The following is a 21,399-nucleotide window of genomic DNA, read 5'->3' on the forward strand; positions in this document are numbered from 1 at the left end:
AGGAAGTGGGATTTTTGAGGAGAGCGGGTTGAAAAGCAAATTAGCAAAACAGAATAGGAGGGAGAGCTGGAAGGCGCGAGCACTCGAGTGCATAACCAGAAAGCCTCCAAATTAAAACCATAGTTAAACCTGCGATGCACATGCAGACAGAAGAAAGCACAGCATCAGTGAAGCAGGTGCTGTGCTGATACACATGGAGGAAAACAAGAAAATTAGCGCTCACAGCTGAACCTGTATAAACAAAAAGCCACAACCACATGTAACAGGGGCAGTCTCCTGGGAGGGTATGAAACAGAAAAAGGTGAGACCAATTAAGCATGCTGATCAAAAGCATGCATTTATGAAGGGCACGAACAGGAACAAATGGATAAGATGGTGGGAGGTACCTCAAGCCAGTCTCGATTACAGCATGCCTCGCGGAGCAAGTGCTGCCCAGTCTCAACCTAAAAAGTAGTTCCCTAGAAGTGAGCAGTGGAAGGCTACAAGTCAGTCAATCAAAAGTATTTAAATCTGGTATGTTGCACAAGAGGGGCAAGCATAAGAGAAAGGCGAGCTATTAAATGACAAGTAAATGAGTGAGAAAGTCAACCACGGGTAAGCCATGGTTTTGCTCCAAGTCCATTGTATTTTTCACAATTTATCTTTTGCAACCAGACCGCTTCTGCTGTCTTGAAGGTGAAACCTAAAGATGGCTCAATTTTTCCTAGCCTATTCCTCAGCCTCCTCTAATGCAACCTCTCATTCAGACAGGTATCCGGGCTCCTACCTTTGATTTTGCAGAGGGAAGCAAAATAAAAAATAAATTGAAAAAAGTTACAGTTTACATCCTTGGTCGAGTCGGCTTCCCTTTCAGGAATGTAAAGCGAAGAGCACAGACAGCCAACTCGATCAGAAGAGGCAGCTGACTGACACAGGAGGAGAACAGAGCTGTTTTCTTCCCTATCCTTTATGTCAGATCACTACTACAGTGTCCCCATTTACTTTTAAGGGGCAGTGCTAATACCCTTATTAACTTTACCTACAAGGCAATGGTTCCTTTTAATTACCCTCACATTATAGGGCTTTGCCCTGACACATGCCTACAATTACAGCCATGGCAATTAACAGCAATTTTTCCTCTAAAGAGTGGACAACTAATTCAATATGATGTGTAAAGGAAAAATAAGCATAGCTAAGATGTGATATGCATGAAGACAGAGGGTATAGCAGCACCTCCTGCATCAAAGAATCAAATCCAAACATTTTTATAGTGATTAATTAGGTGTTCGATTTTCAAAAACATTCGTCCTATGGCGAATGTTTCCTAGAATGCAGTTTTGTAACCTCATGGCACCTTGAGGCCCATTTGATCTTTGAACCACTTTTACAAGTACCTCAATGATCTGGTCAATTAACAGGGAGGGGGTGGTCAAACAAGTGGCAACTCAATAGAAATTGGGTTTCTGGTTTGCAGAGGTAGGCTATTCATTGTAAGTCACAACACACCCTAAACTATTCTGTGTTCACCATATGGTACCTTGGCGCCGACCTGTCTGGCTTAACTTAGAAGTAATGTTTAAAGTATTTGCGCAAGTAGTAATCAATACGAGCTAGCTACACTGATAACGCTCATGTTATGTGTGTCTCAGAAAAACATTAGTTTTTATGAAGGCCCTCACCCACAAACCTAGTTGGTGGCATGCTTCATCATCGGGTCCCACCTGGGGAACAGAGTTTGCCTCAGGTGTGCTGCGATGTCTGTTTACAGCGGAGCAGAGAGTGTTAAGTAAGTGTGCAGTGATGGTGTTCAGAGTGAGGTTTAAGAACTATCCTTAGGGTCCCAGTGTCCAAAGAATAATTTATTAATGGGCCCTTGGCAGAGTTAAAAACAAAACTTTTGGACGTGGTAGGAGAGACTTCTGGTCTCCCACGTCCGGTGTGGTCAACTAGTTTCAGCCAGGCCTCGTATTAAAAACTGCCTTTCTTCAGGACCTATGGGTGAGAGGTGATATAAGGAACTATAGATATATATGTTCCTATGTGAAGCACTTGCTAAGGTGCTTTAACTGCAAGAGGAGGATTTCCTCTAGGTTTGTACTTCCTAAATCCGGAAAACAAACTCCAAGAGTCTCTGGCAGGGAACCGAGACAATGATGCACTTTGGCGTGATCTCAGGATCCGCTATTTCACCAGTTGTGGCCAGCCAGGAACTCAGATTTGCGCAACACTTACAACAGTAACAGTGAAAACACTACAGAAAGTCTTCACACCAGGTTAGAAATTAGAAAAATTTAGAGTATAAATTAAACGAGACCAAAACGGCAAAAGCCCACAAGCAGAAGTCAAGATATTATGTTTTTAACCCCTTCCACGCGGCAGTTATGACGAGCTCAGCTAGTCATGAGCACAGCTCCACTGTGCCTCATGACGAGCTGAGCTGGTTATAAGCGCCGAAGGGGTTAAAGAGTGTAAAAGAGCGCTAAGAAACCATAACAAGCCTGGAAAAGTCATACAACGTTTACTAGACATGCAGATCTAGGAACCTGACAAATCTACTCTACCTAACTGTAATGTACTTTTGATCCGCTTTCAGAGAAGGAGATAATGTGACAAGACTTAAAAGCATCTTTATTGCTCATCCACTTTCTGAGCAATAAAGGTGTCTTTAAATCTTGTTGCCATAACACATTTGCTCCGCTTTTAGACACGGGTCAGAAGTCAGTTTGTCTTCCTACTCGCCAGAAAGGAAGAGTAGGGCCTCAAAATAGCTTGTCCTGATTAAATCTGGCTCGCCATAGAAGGTGATTTTTCCATTCCTGAATAAGCACTTAAATCGGTCATCTGGTTGCGCTGGGCCACGGTCACAAGTTCAGACCAACCGTGCTGTGTGATGGAGCACGGACCCGATAGAGAGCCACTTGGGCCCTCTGAACCAAAGTACCATCTATTCTATTCTCAGATTTATAGAGTGCATGGTAACCCATACGAGTCTCCAAGCGCTAGCTAAACACGCGGCCAAGTATGCAGCAGTCTAGTCTTCAGTAGTTTTCTAAATGTCTGTTCTGATTTGGTTTATCTCCAATGCAGCGGGAGAAAGTTCCAAAGCCTCTGAGCGATACAAGTAAAAGAGCGACCTCTGGCTCATTCTGGGAACAGTGTGCAGTAACTGATTAGAACGCAGTGAACTCACAGGCTTATAAAAAGGTAACAAAGGTCCTGAATCTGTGTTGAGCCTTTTTTGTGGCTCACTTTATGTACAGGACAGTCTAAAAATGGAATCTTGGCTACGGAGAGCCAATGCAGGGCTTCAAGTGCTGTCCTTGCGGAGTGGCGTTTGGTTATTTTTTGGATGTTGCGTGCTGCAACATTTTGTACGACCTGCAATCTTTTTAAGACCGTCTTAGAGCTATTAAGATAGAAGAGTTTTCATAGTCCAATTGAGAAGTTAACAGGCCTTGTACCACTAATTTCTGCGTGTTGAGTTTGTTAACCATCTCAGAAGTCTTCTGAGGGTATGAAGTAGACGAAACAGGAGGGTGCTAGTTTCCAGACCTGGACTTCCATGGTCAGTTTCTCATCTAACCATACTCTAACTTTTTACCTCCGTTTTTGGGGGTGGGATGGTTTGCAGGGTGGCTGGCCAGTTCATTTCCATTCACCTTTGGGGATTATTGCCCGCTACCATCACCTTAGTCTTATCACAGGTTAGCTTTAGGCTGCTAGCGGCCATCAAGTTCATTACGTGTATGAGACCGGGGTTAATCAAGGATGCGCTGTTGACAAGGATGCGAGATGCAGCCGAAGCAATGCATGCAGAGCCATGCAGTAGACGAGATGCAACTGCAGCGAGAAGTCTGTTCAGCAATGTGCGGGTGATGCTCCAGCAGTACCGCCACGCAACGACATGGGTACGCTGGTTCCGATGAGGATGTGCGAGATCTGGTTGTAGCAGCACTTTATACCCAATTCCAAGGGCCCCAGACTTGGTTGGCACCACTTGGCAGGGCAAGACATGACTTGCAGCAAGCAAAGTTCAGGTGCCGTAGCAGGATGAGTTGAAGTCTTGGATATCCCGGAGACTTAAAGGAGGCAAGCTAGCAAGCCCTTGGAGTCACAAGGTTCAAGTGATGCAGGTCAAGTCCTTCTCAAAGGCAGAAGAACAGAGGCAGGACAACTCAGCAAGGCAAGAGCACAGCAGGCAAGAACCCAGCAAAGCAGCAGTCCAGCAGAGTGGCAGTCCTTGAAGCAGCACAGCCGTTCTTCCTGGCTTAGTCACAGGTTCAGAAGTGTATTAAACAGACCCTCCAGGATTTCGCTGTTTGCGGCGAAATCGGCACTTTTGTAAAAATGTCACGATTTTTACAAAAGTGCCCGTAAAATCGGCACTTTTGTAAAAACGATTTCAGAAGGTAATGTTGCCGCAATGTCCAATACAGCAAATTGAGTAGTTTGAACTTTTTTGCTTCTTTAATTTCTTAAATACATTTTTCAATATAGGGAAATGTGTCTCTATCTTTACAAGTTTCTCAACAATTCAACTCCAGCTCCTTTAGTGACACTGTTTCTAACTTCAGAATCTACACTTAATATTTACTGGACAATGCTTTTCTGCACAGGGCTAAGCTTTTTTAAATGTATTAAAAGGTGTAACAGGATGCTGTTCAGGCCACATGTCAATGGAAACCAACACCCGGTTGGATTCCAGTGAATCTTTGGGCTGATATAGTTGTGAGTAAGCATCCCCTAGGTTACCTACTCTTTCGCTTCCTTTATCTCTTAATATGCTGGTTACGGTCAAAATGTTCCTGCAGTGCAGATACCAACAGTGTCACGGTAGAGTTAAACTTTATCATTAATTTAAATAGTTACAGAATGGTACTGGGAAATCGTTTTCCAGCTCCCCAACGGTACAGGTTAAGGTTAGTTTGGGTATTTAGTTGCACTGACATTGTAGCACGTCAACCCGAGATGATATGGATTTTTGTTCTTCCTGGTGGCTGCTGGGAGCTGGTCTCCTAGGCACGCACTCAATACACTGTGGCCTTCTACACTAGGGTGCGCTCTTCATTTTGGGCTTGTTCAAATAAGGTTGTCTTCTGGCAAGCACAGTCCCATCTCTTGTGCAGAGAGGTCCATAGCCGATTTTTCTCTCAGATAACAACTGCAAGCCTTCATGTAGGATTTCAGACCAAATCAATCTGGGAGCATGTGAGAAGATCAGTTACCTAGTACAGGACAGAATATATTGATCTATCCGGTTTACAAGGAGTCATATCGACAGTGAAGTATTTATTGAAAGTGTATATCGTGGTTACACTACAGTTTTCTGCTGCAGTTCCAAGAAGTGTGGCACTAAGAGCAAAGCATAGCTTCCATCAACCTTTTTTTTAGTAGACTTGTTGTAAGAGCAGGTACACTGAAATAGAATTAAGCAGATTTCTGCTTGGAGTGTGCAAGTACTTTATGGTTACTTGATTATGCAAGCTGTGGCATCTACAATATGTTGAACAGCCTGACGTTTTTGGGGGGTAGGAGGTTGATGCCAATCTCAGTGTCCTCATAGTTTATAATACAATTGCAAGCATTGCCATTACACTACATGGGAAAGGCCAACATTAATTCCCACCTTGAGTTGAATTTTGTGAATACCTGGCCGTCCAGGCCATTTAGACACAAACAAATGAATTCAAGCAGAACATCCTGAGGCAAGTGAATGGGGTCAAGGAGCGCGTGATTCAGTATGCTTCTGTTGTCCAGGCAGCAGAAACGTCACTCAATTGAAAGTTTGGACCTTGCAAAGATGGAGCTTTACAGGACGGAACCCTTGAGAAATGACTATGAAACAGTTTCCACCACATTTCTTTTGTGTTACTAATTGTCCTTCATGCATGAGCATACACATTGTGTCACCCAGTGGCCATTTATCATTGTTCAGGATTTCGATTTTCTTGAAATTCAGGACCCTGTTCACAGATAAAAAAGTGTCTGTTTGTAGTTGCTTCTGACGTTTGCATAGACGTTTACAGGTTTTTGGAATTCGCACAATATGTTGCTAGGGTATGACTAGAAAACTGTGCCAGGTGCAGATTCCCAGAAACAATCCTGTGAACGTTTTGTGAAATCCATTTTGCCCGTGTGCAAATCAGAGTTGTATAGTGGGTTCAATTGTGAACTGTCAAAAGGCAGTGCCATTGTACAATAGCACATTTCCTTTCATGTATATATCAAGTCACAAATGGCTCTGTGGATCGAGCACATTTCGCTGTTTTATTGTGTTGAGATGCAACAAATATAACTGTTCATGCTTAGCTGACTGCTGTTTCACACTATTTGTGATAAATTCAATCATCCATAGAATTTTGGAAAATCAATAAAAGTACAGAGTTTTTCAGCGTAGCATACTGTATTTATGATCCAAGGGAAGCATTGTTTTCACTCCTGCATTTTTGGTCACAGCTGCAGTTGCACCACCTTTTTCCTGAGGTAGGGTCCCAACCAGGACTGGCAACACTATGCATCCCAGTACCACATCCTGGTATGCCTCACTGTTTTAACTGTCACAATCACATCGTGAGTATTGTCCAACTTGTATTGTAGTAGCGCAACCCTACCTTAAATGTATTTTGTCTCCATATGCCATAATAATGTCCTCAGCACTCTGGGAAAGCCAGTGAATATGCCTCAATTGTTTCATCCCCATCTTGCCATTTGCAGGTCCTCTGTCACCTGCAAACACTTCCACTGTTCTTGCACTGCCTGTACTGTGCTACCATGAAAACAGACACCAGACGGCTAACAGAGCATGTTAAGTCAACATCCATGGCATTCAATTAGTCAATCAATCAATCAGCCAACTATTTATAAAGTGCAACAGCTACTCCGAAGAGTGTTCCAGCTGTAGCAGGAACTGCTTCATCATCCAACTACAGAACAAAGAACCCTCTTAGAAAGCCAGGCCAAACATGCAGGCCATTCTTCACCCCCCCTGGCCAATCAGACATAATTGCCAGGGCTAGTTTGCGAACGGCCCTGGTTGGGGGACCTTCAGAAGTTGTCCAGTCGCTTAAATTCAAAATGCCCTGGCCTGGGCTACCCGACCGTGGCTTTCCGAGCTGGCTGTAACATGGCACATTGTGTGATCTTGGGCAAATATTTAATTTCACTAAGGTAGCTTCTGGAATGCCATTTCCTATGGGATGCTACCAGGCCATCTTTGTTGGGCTTCTCAGAACCTATATGTGACAGGGTGAGCGGACAGGACATGAACACCCCTACGGACTGGTGGTCTGCCACCCCCCTCTCACCTTGCCGCTTTTCCCCACAGCTACCAGAATGCACGTGGACCGAAGACCAGGAAACGAGCTGGCCGGCCGATACCAAACACACGGCCCCTTTAACAGTCCGGACTATGAGGAAGAGTCCCCGCCCCTCGGCGGGGACTCAAAAGCCGGAACTGGGAGGAAGAGGACGGATGGCGATTCCCTGGAGGAGCTCGGAGAAGAGGACGGAGAAAGAGAAAGGTGAGACCAGAAGGACCCCGAGGAGGAAGAAAAGACTGGGACCGCGAAGCCAGGAGGCCAACGTTTCCACTCTGCGCCCCGCCACGGTCCCACGGGAGGAGCGTGGCTCCAAGAGGTACGGGGTCGTATGGCAGCTTGGGTGGGGCGGAAAAGCCAACCTAGAGTATTAACGTGTAAAGCCCTTGTACAGTTTCCCCTTCCATCCCCTCACGTGCACTCTACCCTTAGTTCACGGAACTTAAGTAAGGCTCGAGACGCACTATCACTGGTTTCCCTCACTCCCGGCCCTACTTAGTACTAGTGGTCATCACCGTTACCTGACCCCCTTTTCCTTTCTTTTCTGCACCGGAGCGGAGGAGACTCGTGGTGAGAGACGTCCCCTTCAGAAGCCCCGGTACCAGTCGCCATCCAAGGAAGAAGAAAGCCAAGCTGGAGCAAGCTACCTTTCCATTGGATCCCACGTCTCATTTCAGGGACAGAGTCGGACCCCTACCCAAAAAGACTTATATACCAATAAAGCCCTCTCTTAAACCCTTACTAAAGGCGCCAGTGTTTCTCTTTACCCCTAAACCTACTATCAGTCCAGGGATAGTAACGGAATCCCCGAGTATCCCAGCGCCTATGGGACACTATACTAAAGTAAATGGAGGATTGCATCTCCAAGGGATAACAGCCTTCACCTGTGGGCTGCTTCCGCTGTTCCATATCCCAGGTTGCCCATTTCAAAGCGGACTACTCTGCTAAAACAGTTTCCATTGATTTAAGGCTGAGAATGAATGATTATGAGTAAAATAAAGTGCTGCAAAAATGCCGCTAAATTTCCATATTTGTGCCGCTAAATTTCCATATTTGTGCCGCTATATCCTGGGGGGTCTGATTAAAGTCATGGTATCATGAGTCGAGTACTGAATTGCGCCTTTGAAGTGGTAGATACTCCAAAGAAAGTTTTGAAGAGCACATAGGACCTCCCATCCTGCCCTTGTGGTAATGGGTTTGCTATAGTCTTCAAACTTTCATAACTGAGCTGTTTTTACATACGGAACACAGCAAAAACGCAACAGCAATGCAAACTGAGGAGTATTCTATAAATTGAATCAATTATATATACTCACACATTTGTAAACAAGGCTATCAACACGAGTTGAAACTTCAGGTGATGTGTGATCAAGTTTCATTTGTGCCCAGTGATAGAATTCAGTGCGCATTTGATACAGGGCGATTAAAATATGTACAGGGGAAAATGGAGGCCAGAATATTATGAAGAACACAATGACTTGCCTTATACAGATCAGTTGGTCTTTTGCATGCAGAGCCTTGGTCAATCTGGACAGTAGGAGATAGTCGACGCTTCAACCCAATATATGCTCTATTAACCCCTTCCATGCCGATGACGGCCCCCAGCCGTCATGCACTACGGTGCTCGTGTGCTGATGACGGCTGGGGGCCGTCATAAACCCGCCCACTTGAGATTCTGCCGCACAGGCGCAGAATCACAGCAGCATGGAAGGGGTTAAGTAGTCAAGGTGGGTCTTCATCAGGACAAGTATGGGTTTGTGGTTTATGCACCAAGTATCATTGGAGAAACTTTTGCCGTTGTCTCCTGGAGTAGGCTTGTCAGTCCTGGCTTCTGCCTGTGAGCCCAATAGTTTTGGCTGCTGCAGCATGCGCTGCCTTGCTCTGTAAACCATCAGGTGTGTAACGCTCATAGGGTTGAAAGGGTTTACTTAACCTACATTCTCATGACACTCCACCGGTCATTCTCACCGCTCAACCTGCACTCACAGGGATTATAGTGTACTTCCACTGCTCACAATGCACTCACAGGGTCCACCCTCCACTTACCTTGCGCTCACCTAAATACATTACCAACACATTCCTATGACACGCCACTCCGCTCACTCCCACTGCTCACCCTGCAGTCTCACCACTCACAATGCACTCATTCTCAAACAAGCACATCACTCACCATGCATTTATTATTCCCTCTGTACTTTCATCTGCACCCAAACACAAATGAGCGCATCCATAAAACTTCCACAACTGGTACAACAACCAACCCACATAGGAGGCCACATCTTGGATCTACTATTTGCAAACATCACAGATGTATAGGTGGAGGAAATACTGCCTATGCATTGGACGGACCACTCCCTAGTTCTCTTCAGACTAGTACTTCCTACGGAAAACAACAAAACTAAATCAAGAAGATATCGTCAGGGTAGAGAATGGGCCAAGTTGCTAAAAGTAAAATGACTATGCCCTGGAGAAAATGCCTTTGACCATACAAAAACGGTCGAGGAAAATTATATCTATTTCTGCGGGTGGATTATTCACTCTTGACCAGCAGGTACCATTGAAAAAATTGAAGAAATAGTCAGCCCCTTGGTACAATGAAGAACTAAAAATACTAAGGAAGGAATGCAAACAGGCAGAGAGGAAATGGGGGAAACAGTACAAGGAAAAGGACAAGAGAGCCCTGAAAACGAAAAAATAATAGCAAAGGCAAAAGCAGATCATTATGAGAAAAGGATCTTGCAGGCCACCGACAGAACAAAAACTGTCTTCAACTTAGTAAAACAGCTATCTAAACCTGATAGTACACAGAAAATAGCTACTCAAGAGCTCTGCGATAGCCTCAACTTTTTTTGAAGAAAAAAAAATGGTGGCCTAGAACTGGACAAAATTGCTCAGAGGGATACCGAGAGTAATGTACCGGAGGTAGCTAAAGGTAATAAACAGACTGAGGGTGAAATCAGAGGGGAACAGATTGCCTTAAAACAGTTTCAGATCCCCACACAGGAAGAGTTCAATAACATAGCTCTCGGCATCTCTTCTGGATCTCCACTAGACCCCTTCCCACATCGATTATGGAAGGAGTTCAATACGCAACTATATGAATTACTCTGTCAACTCTGCAGCCAGTCACTGGGCAGCAGCTCGGTCCAAAGATGTTGGAAGAGAGCGATGGTGACCCCATTATTAAAAAAAATCCACACTTGATCCTCAAACTATAGACATATCTCCCTGTTGCCATACCCAGTAAAGATTTTAGAACGGCTGGTCAGCAAAATGCTATCTAAGTTTCTAGAGGAAAATTTACTATGAGACGAAATCCAATTTGGATTTCGGCCGTCACACTGCACAGAAACAGCCTTGGTAACAGTCCTGGACGAGTTGAGAAAGCGTGCTGACACTGGCCATGAGGTTCTGTTAGTACTAGTGGACATGTCAGCCATGTTCAATACTGTCAATCATCGGATATTACTCAACAGGCTTGAGGAATGTAGAATCACAGGCATGGCTCTTAACTGGTTCCAGTCCCATCTACAGAATAGACAGGAAGCAGTGACTATTCCTCCTTTTGTATCCAAAAATTTACCCATCAGATATGGAGTACCACAGAGCTCTGCAATCAGCCCAATTGTATTCAACATATACCTACGCCCACTGATCTCCCTAATAAAATCATTTGGAATCAAGGTAGTGAACTATGCTGATACTCAGCTACTCTTCTCCTTAGAAGGATTCAAAGCAATATCCTTAGAAAGTTTCCAAGACTACAAATCACTCCCCAGCACACATCAATTCTCAATATGGTCTCCCAGTTATAACAGCAAGCAATTGGTAATGTGTCACAATAAAGCATCAATGTAAACTTTTTATGTTTTCCTTTTCAAGATGTATTCATGTAGGCTTCCACATCATTTCTCAACAGCCTGTTGAGGCTGTTGAGTACTAATGTGGAAGCCTACATGAATAAATCTTGAAAAGGAAAACATAAGAAGTTTACACAGAAAGAGGGAAGATCCTTTTTAAGAAACTATTCACCAACAGGATTAGCCCATCGATAAAAACATGGTCCAGGCTGTATCCAATACACAGTGATCAGGTTATGAAGCTTTAGCAATATTAGTAATACTAATGCATGGCAAATGAGTCTTTCACTGCAAACTGCCACATCATTATGCTTTTTAGGTAACTGAACTCCCCTCAGGAGTCAGCAGGAGTATGACCATCACGGTTTCTCAGTGTCAGCACACAACTTCTGCCCAAATGCAGTATTCAAGGTAACCAATATATGGGTGGAGACAAAAATACTCAGGTGTGCTTCTCAAAGTTCTTCTTTATTTGCTCACATAAGGTCCGGTGGCTGGCTGCAATGTGAAGCCACGCCCAACAAATAAATCTCTGAATCTCAAAAGTTTTTAAACACATCCATTAACTATAGTGCTTTAAATAACGTGCATCACAGCTCTATACAAGCATCTCAACTTTTCCAGACTACCACATGGCTTTACATCATAAGTAGCCATAACATAGCTCATTATCCAGAAGCAGTGGATTTAGAACAATCACTTGTATTCAAAAATCACATAGTATTAATTTCTTTCCCTTCATGCATTTTTCCCAGCAACCTTTCACAGTTCCCATCTATTGTGCTGTTGACGCCCACTGAAATATTAGTAAGTGAATGACTGACTACATGGATGGGTAGTGCACAGCTGTCCTATTGGAAAGTATATTCATGCAACATGTATTTCCTGAATTAGTATGTGCGGTCTATAATTTGTTCACTCTTTACATGTTTAGCAGACTAAACAAGTCACTGCATGGATACTAAACTGATGCACATTTGTGTTTCAATGTGGTCCATGTATAATCAAACTCATTATAGAATCTTTCCAATTCTCAATGTCTATATAGTGCACACCTACAGGGATAGCCACTGCTCAACTTTTGTATGGTGAGCAGTATGGATGATACATTTTCTTTTCTTCTGAACAGAAGCCCAGAAGTATATATCATAGAAAGCTGACTGGAGCCAAGATACCTACTTAGTTTCAAAGGAACATGCCCTATATCATGGAGAGATTACCTACAGCTGAAAAGCACACAATACAAGAGACCTGAGCAGCGCTAGGGATGGGAAGCTGCCCAGGGCCCGGCGCCTGCTTGCAACTATGGGGACTTGCACCTCCGAAGACTCCAGTCTTTAAAGTTTGTATTTTTTCTTTTTTTTATTATTCTCCCCCACAGACCTGTCTCTGTGGGCCAAATGGCTGCATCTGCATGTTGATGACGGCAATTAGACTGGTAATTACAGTGCCCTTGCGTGTTAAGGGTGCCATGCCCCTCTATCAATGAAAAACAAAATATCCTGCTCAGAGCAAAAGGTGGAATGGCGACACATCACAATGGAAACTGCTCCCCTAGGACAAGTGTATGGAGCAGGGTTTAAAGTGTGCCGGGTCACTAAAGTCTTAGACCTGGTAGTAAATTAAAATGGGCATGGAAAAAGGGGCCCTATATTCATGTCCTTAACTTCAGCTGCAAAAACATTGATCCACTGACTGCACAATGAATGAAAGATCTGAGAAGCTGGTGATGAAATGGGCCCTCTCTCCATTTTCGTGGTAACCCTCAGAGTGAAAAAACAAATCTCAACTCTGCAGCAAAGCCAGCCTTCGCCTAACTTCAACGAGACTCCTTAAAGTTATTACACAGTCTCATGTCAGAACTGGAGCATTTTCAATATTATATACAAGGAAGCTGTTGCTTATTCATCTTATGCAGCTAATAATCACTGACAAAGTCAATAGTACTGGCTTGTTTATCTGTAGGCAATGAAAGAAGCAGCAAAGTACCAGTCGGGCAGAGCACTATGCTAAGTACAGATTCATATAGCTTAAATGTTTTTGAGCCACGGCCTTAATTACATTAGCCATGCCCCTTTGAAAGACCCCCATAGTTTTTTTGTCCCACTTAAAGCTCTGCTGTCAGGTCAGTAGGTTGGCTGTTTTTTTGGCTAGTTGTTGGACCTGCTTTATAGTCAGGTGCTGATTTTTACTGTTGATTTTTATGTCATTAAAACAAACATTGCCAGCAGCCAACTCAAATCAGTGCAGTTTTCTATACCTTACAGAAAAACTTATACAGCAGGGCCTTTACAAGTTTAAAAGTGCCCTAGTTTGCAAACATGGGACACTTTTCTAGCTAACTCATGGGGGCCCCTTTTATTTTGGTACTGGGAGCTATTTTCTGTCCCAGTCTGATGCCGCATGTTAGGCAGGACCACTGTAATTATGCACTTGTGTGGTAGCAGCAATTTCTGCATAATTATGCATTTGCTACATAATCCCATCTTCTGCTGCATAATCTACTAATTTTAACAAAATTGATTTCTATATCACACGGTTCAAAAGTTAATAAAAATGCAGCAACACGTGGGGAGGCCCTTTGAAAAGCTGGAATAGTCAACTTTGTTTCCTACTGCTAAATCCGGGTTTTAAATTGGTACTAATGGGGAGCAACCAGTGCTTAAACAGTTAACCAAGTTTAAAAATGGCAAAAAAATGAAGTAATATTTCAAAATGTGCCGGATTATGCCGCATAATTTGCCTTTTCTTTCCACATAATGTACTCATCCTCCCACATAATTTAGCCATCTCCTGCCGCATAATTCCAGTGGTCCTGATGTTGGGGTAATGGTAGTGATTTTGTTCCTGTTTATATTTGCCATTCTTTACTTAATCTTGCATTCCCAAGAGTCTTAGCTATTCCCAGCATGTGCGTTTCTGTATTTCATTTCACAGAATAATACTCTTGGATAAGGTACCCTTTGTACGGAGTCACCTCCAGGTGTTTATAACTGGTGCTACGGTTGAGCACTTTGAGTTGAGGATACAGACAGTACAAGTTTCACACTGTGCCAGTCTTTGGGTCAAAAAGTGTTCAGATTACATGATCATTCAAAATATGGCCTCTCTGCAGAGCACAAAGAGCTATGGCCCTGCATTCCTGTTGTAGTTCTAGTCTTCCACTTCCTTGTCTCCTTCCATTGGTGTATTTCCCACACGTCACTTGGAATGTTCCCCAAGTATTTATGTGACGTCACCTCAGCTGTTTTGGAGGCTTGTCCGTTCCCTTCTGATTCCGCACAAGCTTGTTATTAATAAAGAGAAGTAGAAATCATCTTGTTAGTCTCCGCATCATTGTCACTACAATTTGGCGACGAGGATTGGATGAGATTGGTACGAACAAGCTAGTGGGAGAGAATCCAGTTCGAGCCTTCAGTTCGATATTAAGAGGCAAGTGCTCAATTTGCATTTAATTTTGGTAGTGTCATGGTTTTTGATATATTTTCTTCATTGATTTGAGGCAAGCGTATGGTTGATGAACATTCTTCTAACCAAATTTCGGCAACTTTGAAGAGGTTCAGCTTTCGTTGCGTTTTACACGTGAAGCGTTCCGGTCAAGAAGTTTCAAAGAATTTTGTCAGGCAAGTAACTTGTTACTTTTGTCTTGACTGGTTTTATTCTGCCACATAAATGTTCTTCTATGAATCGATTTTTCACAGCGCGTGAGAAAACGCCGTTGGAGTTCCGTTGCTCAGCTGCCACCGTCAGTTTGCCTCAATATGTATACTTTAGATGTGGTTCACGCAATCACATGGCTGACTGTATGCAGTGTCCACCTCAAGGTAAGAAATGTACACGATGTCAGAGATTAGGGTATTTTGCTAGCGTATGTGGAAACTTTGGTCAGAAACACTTTTACAAAGCGAGAGTTAGTAATGTTGAAGATTGACGAAGAAATGTGTTCAAATATAGTATTAACTCTTGGAGACAACTACAGATATCAAAGGTCCCGTTGGGGTAGCTCATGTTGGTGAAGTGGAACTCCATATAAAGACTTGTTTTACTATTGAAGATAGTCCAAGAGTAATTGTTTCAGACAATGGCAAGATATTAACTTCCAACAAAATGACTGATTTTCAAAAAATTACATGGTGTGCAGCAAGAGAAAATCCCTCTTTATTCCCCCAGGTCCAATGGTCGAAATTGAAAGTCAATCGCTTTTTAAAGGATGGCATTCAATTGGCAGTGGCGTCTAGTCTACCACTTTATTCAAGAAAGAGTTTTTTGCTTATTCAAACACGAACCAACGGTTTGGGCCCCATACTTTCAGGTGGTATTTAATGGGGATTTGTTCAAACACGAACCAACAGTTTGGGCCCCATACTTTCAGGTGGTATTTAATGGGGATTTGTTCAAACACGAACCAACAGTTTGGGCCCCATACTTTCAGGTGGTATTTAATGCGGATTTGTTCAAACACGAACCAACAGTTTGGGCCCCATACTTTCAGGTGGTATTTAATGCAATCTTGGGAGGGATGGCGGTGCCTAGTACTTGGCTGGGGGCAGAGATTGTTCCCTTCTTCAAGAAGGGCTCTTCTCTGCTTCCAGCCAACTACAGGCCTATTAGCCTAATCTATGTCCCACAAAAAATATTTGCGAGGTTGATACTGGATCGCCTAATAGCATGGATGCTTGATCACTGTCCTGGGCCCATACCAAGCAGGGTTCAGGAATAAAGTTTCAACTATAGATCAAGTTTTCCGCCTGGCTCCCATATTTTGGAAAACGGTAAAGTTGGAGGGTGGCAGTCTCTACACCGTTTTCATTGATCTACGGGCGGCCTTCGACCTTGTACCCCGTAGAAAACTCTGGTCTGTGCTTTCAAACTTGGGGGTTCCGCAACACCTACTAAATATAGTTATCCTCTTACACACAGACAATTTTGTACAAGTCAGATGTGGCAGGGGGGAACCTTATCAAACAGATTCCCCGTTGACAGGGGGTAAGACAGGGCTGTGTGCTAGCACCGACCCTGTTTTGCCTCTATGTCAACGGGGTCATTACCCATCTGAGTGGGGTGGAAAACCGTGATGCCCCTAAGATAGCAGGCAGCAGGGTGCCGGCTATTATGTTCGCGGATGACACTTTGCTGCTGTCTAAATCGCCCATGGGAATCCAAAGAGTGCTTGACGGTTTTGTGGCGTTCTGTGGAGAACATGGTCTCGAGATCAACGCACTAAAAACTAAATTTATGGTTTTCAATCCACCATCAAAATCTCGCCCCAACCCGCATATTGGTGCAAACAGACTAGAAAGGGTCCAAACCTTTGAGTACCTGGGGGTTACCCTAAATGAGAAAATGACCTGGGGACACCATCAAACAAAATCACAACTAAAATTGGCCCAATTGGCGGGAGGAATTAAGCCTACCAACCTTAATAAATCTTCCACTAAGCCGATTGGGCCACCGTTAGAGGTTTATAGAGTTCAGGCCAGGGGTTCGGTTATGTATGGAGGCGAACTCTGGGGCCACATGTGTAAACACAAATTAGTGGCAACAGAGAACAAATTTATCAGGCAGCTATTACTACTACCCCTAGCACTCCCCTGTTGCCAATGAGGCTTGATTTGGGTCTTATACCCCTTGATGAAGATCTGGGTGTTAGGCCCCTAACCTTCTGGCACAGGATATGGACCACACCAGAGCTAGTCAATTACAGGTCAGAGCTGCAGGAAATCCTGAACCTCCCAAATGTGGGGAAAATCCCCTGGTTCAATTACATAAAAAATGAACTAGGGCGATTAGAACTAGCTTCCTTATGGTCAGATCCTCTGCCATCCTACACCAGGGTATCACAGAAGCACTTGGTCATAATGTATTACGAAAGTAAACTTACGGCACATACACAAAATACAGATTTGGGCACCCTGACTGAATCATTCTTAAAGGCTAAGGACATATACAAGTTTGAACCAGTTCTACGTATTCTATTCCCAACTACCACCAGGAAATTGTACCTACAATGGATGTAAATGTAAATGTACATTTATTTATATAGCGCAAATCACTGACCGAGGTCGGTATCTAAGCGCTTGCTTAGGGAACCCGTCCTGGTATTCCCCTGTGAGATAACCCCGGCAGGGTATCCACAAGGTGAAAGCCAGGCATCCAGCCGCGAGGGGCCGTTGTGGAGATTAAGCAAGCTATTGCCCAGAGTCGCAGAGTGTGAACCCGTGAGTCAAGAAGGCACCGGAGCGAGAATTATCGAGTCCGTGGAATTTGAGCCCAAGACCCGCCGAGGTGGGGAATTGAACCCTGGTCCAGGGCCGATCTCAGCTTCCGGGTCTGCCGCCTCTAACCCCTGAGCCACACTTCTCCGTCTGGATGGCAGTTTGCCTATCCAGGCATATACCAGCAAATGGTCTGAGTCCTCCCCGAGCCACTGTCCCGGGTGCAAATTAGAGCAGGAAACTGAACTGCATATACTGTTCTTCTACCGCGCTTATGTGCGGGCAAGGAGGCACTAGATTGTCCAGGCCTGCAAAAATGTAGGGTTTTCTCACTGTTTGCAGGCATGCAGGGTTTTTGAAAATGATTTATATGGTATTATTGTTTTTGCAGTAGCAAAATACCTAAAAAGCATATGGCATAAGAGAAGACATCTACTAATTGGGGATGCTGGATAACTGTCAAAATTGGTATATGTGTCTGTTTTAAAATGCCTTGCAGATGCTTGTTTTTAATGTACTATTTATTATTATTTTACTAAGCTGGTTTGTATCTTTTATGGCAATATTTTGCCGAAATAAAGATTGATGAGGACTACACCCAACAGCTTTACTGGTATTTCACCTCTCTTTTTAATGAGAGGGAGAAGAGACAACAACGAATTTGTTCCAGAGTTTATTACGGTTGAAAACTGTCCCTCATTGACAGTTGCCATAAATGATGAACAGTTGCAAGTGAAACAGAAAATTGATTTTTCTGACAGTGCCATTTGTCTCAAAGATCCTTGTTGGCGTAACAAATCTGACGTCATAAAATTGAGAAAAGATCAGGCCGATTTATGGTACAGTAGAAAATGTGATCTTACACTATTGGGAGGTGAATTTTCTTGGCTTGATACATATTCAGGAGAAATCAGTAATAGTTCTAATACTGCTAACTGTAATGCCAAAGATGTAGAGAGTACTAGCAGTATAGTCTGTGAAAGTTCAATTACTTTTGCTAGTGATGTGGTAAACAAAGAAAGTGATTCATGTAATGCGACTGAGACAAGAAATAGTGATAGTTGTGTTTCTGTTCCAAGACAAGTTAATCCTGCTACCTCTGAATCTTGCAACACCTCCACAGATTGTCATGGAGGGTGGGAAGGCACTACTTTATTATACAGTTAATAAAAACCGTAATGTACAAACATGAATGTCATGGTCAGATTCTTAGTGCTGAGCATTATGCAGTGTCGTTAAAATAATATTAACAAACTTCCCAGCTCTTGCTAGGGCCTGGGATAAATTGTTGCTAAAACACAAAGCTGATGCTTCCCTACAATGTCTCAGTGACTGTTCCCGGAAAACAGGAATCAATAAGCGGCGTCGGTAGCAAAGAATGGGCAGCAGCATAACAGGTGGAGCCAGGACTCGTGTATGAAATTGCAGAGCCTGCAAGTGGGTTGTTCATTCTACCAGGCCCACTGCGGATTGAAGTCAAAAATTGGTAGGGCTAGAAGCCTCATGTATAGTATTTTGTTGAGAGTCTGGGGATTAAGGGAATAGTTAAAATATGGTTGAGGTTTCCCCTTGATGATGATTTATGGTGGGGAGGCACTTGTACCAGATTAGCAAAGTTGCCCAAAGCTCTTAAAGAATATGTATGCATTAATGTTCCTTGTATTAGGAAGGGAGATGTAGTTCTAGTCTTCCACTTCCTTTTCTCCTTCCATTGGTGTATTTCCCACACATCACTTGGAATTTTCCCTAAGTATTTATGTGACGTCACCTCAGCTGTTTTGGAGGCTTGTCAGTTCCCTTCTGATTCAGCACAAGCTCGTTATTAATAAAGAGAAGTAGAAATAATTGTGTTAGTCTCTGCTTCATTGTCACTACAATTCCAGTTGTGATTATATGTAAGCTTGTGTGAATAGGCTACTTTTTGGTCAAAACAACAAGGTGAAAGTAAAATCATTTATGGTAGTTACTCATTTAGTTAAACCCGTTAACCACCATTGACAAAAAACAGTCGCAGCCGGCATGACTCGCGGGTGTGTGGGTGTCACATTTCTAAAATATATATATAAAAAAAAAAAAAAAAACTTTCATTAGCATGTGAGGCTTAGGGGCCTCAGATGATCCTGAGCTGCCCGGGCCCCACATATCCTAGGACCGGCCCTGAGCACGAGATCTGAACAGGGAGGGCTGAAGATCGGCTTCAACCCAGTCCCAACCATTAAGTAAACTGACAGGAGGAAGGCAGCCGCGTTCGCAGGCCCTTCTTCCTCAGCAGCTCCGTTCTGCAGCTCAGACTGCCCGCCGGGCACTACAAGTACTGGGGAGAGACCCACACAGATGGAGGCGCTCATCCTACGGGCTCGCCTGATTGGCTGACCAGCGGAGGATCGCGCGACGCTCCACCCCTAAAGGTTATGTTGTGATTTATAGGCTCCGCCTCCCACGTCCTCATGTGAAGCTGCAAGCGCGATGACGCAGGCCATGCGAGTGGGTTACAATTGGTTAGCCTCTACAGGTGTCCCAATGATGATTGGTTAGCACCTGTGGAGCCGAGTACTAATTGGTTGCGCAGATAAAGCTTCGCTTAAGGCCGCAGCGCCTCACACTTACCCTGATGTTGTTTACTTGCCGCACCCGAGCCTTAAGGCCGGGGAGCTCACGCTCGGCCAGTGCCGAAACTCAGGATAATTGCGCGTCTTAACTTTACCCTCCAGCACCCCAATGTTATCGCAGTGTTGCTTCATCTCTCCGTTACCACCAGAGTCCAACACCCTCGCCAGTGCGCGCCCCAAGCCTCCAACAGGTGCCCACCTCTCGCCCCCAATACAAGCCTCTGTCCTCACCCTTGGCCAGCGCTACGGTGCTGCTCTCGGTGTCGATGGTGTAGAGAATGCCCTCATAGCGTATCTGGGCCTTGGAAATGAGGCTGATCTTGCTCCCGATGTAGGGGGTGCCTGAACTCATCCTGCCCGCTGCGTCCGACCCGCCTGCTCAAGCACTCCGCTGCTCCGAGGTCCTGGGCGCTTCTTGCTGGCTAACCATACGTTGACGGCTCCACGTTGAAATCCACTGGGTCTAAGTTCCACGAGGCTCCGCTGACCTCACTCGGAAACGGCCTCGCTCCTCTCACTAGTCTAAACGTGCCTCTCCTCTGCTGCCCACGTCCTTCCCCCCAGGGTCTCCTACGCCGCGCACCCGCGTCCAGGCCGAGCCTCATATAGAGTAGCGTCATGGGTGGGCGTGTCTCCATGGAACGCCTAGATTTATACCTGACGTCGGCAGAGTCTCGCTCCGCTCTATGGCAGCAGCAGTCTGACCCGTGCGTCAGGATCCCAGTAACTAGTGACGTACGATAAGCCCCGCCCTCACGTACGGAAGGCCCTGACTGCACTCTTGCGCATGCGCAGCCTCCCAGCTGATGGAATCCCCCTATCAGTGACACTTTGCAAGACTGAACTATAGAAAGGACTACAATAAGAAATACAAAGCATTTGAGACAGATGGCTCCCTTTGGACTTACTATTTACAAAACCCTCCTCTTCTTGCATAGGACTTAGCTAGGCTACGAAGTTGACATTTTTAAACTCTAAGCCGCTACGGTAGTCGAAAAGCCATACGCAAGATCACTAAAGTTATCTGGCGACGCTAAACAGAACGGCTTTAATTCTCCAGGGCTTGCTAAATTATTTTGGTAGAGGGCTCAAATTGGGCTTCTAGTAAATGTATATTTATGTGATTAAATGTAAATTGTGCGGCAGAGTGTTGTATTCCTTTAACTTGTGTGTTCTTTCTCTATGTTCTGTCTCCATGGTGCTGCTTGTGTCTGGTGGATTCTTTCCTTGAGACTCGAACTGACAACAGCTTCACTGGAGATCCTGCTTCTCTCTGTGGGTTTCTTCCCTGGAATTAATTACAAATAAGCCTCTTCTTCAATTCTACATGTTTCCGTTTATTGTTGTATGGCCAATACAACAATTATTTGGCGACAAGCGGTTTTGATTTTGGATCCACTGGGAGAATCTGCCCATCAGA

The 21,399-nt window shown here is 44.3% G+C and overlaps 1 protein-coding gene across 2 annotated transcripts in view; it reads right to left on the reverse strand.

Annotated features, from left to right (window-relative positions):
* The window catches only part of LSM14B (LSM family member 14B), a 59,618-nt gene extending 38,910 nt beyond the window's left edge, over positions 1 to 20,708 (reverse strand). The window contains exon 1 of one of the 2 annotated variants that reach the window (XM_086932867.1): positions 20,211 to 20,708. In XM_086932867.1, coding sequence (XP_086788993.1) covers positions 20,211 to 20,331 — 121 coding nt within the window. In that variant the 5' untranslated portion in view covers positions 20,332 to 20,708. The remainder of the gene's footprint in view (positions 1 to 20,210) is intronic. The other variant, XM_086932868.1, reaches the window with a different exon arrangement.
* Between the last annotated feature and the right edge of the window lie 691 nt (positions 20,709 to 21,399).

This window comes from Lissotriton vulgaris, chromosome 7, assembly GCF_964263255.1.
Source record: "Lissotriton vulgaris chromosome 7, aLisVul1.2, whole genome shotgun sequence".
In the NCBI taxonomy this organism is placed as follows: domain Eukaryota; kingdom Metazoa; phylum Chordata; class Amphibia; order Caudata; family Salamandridae; genus Lissotriton; species Lissotriton vulgaris.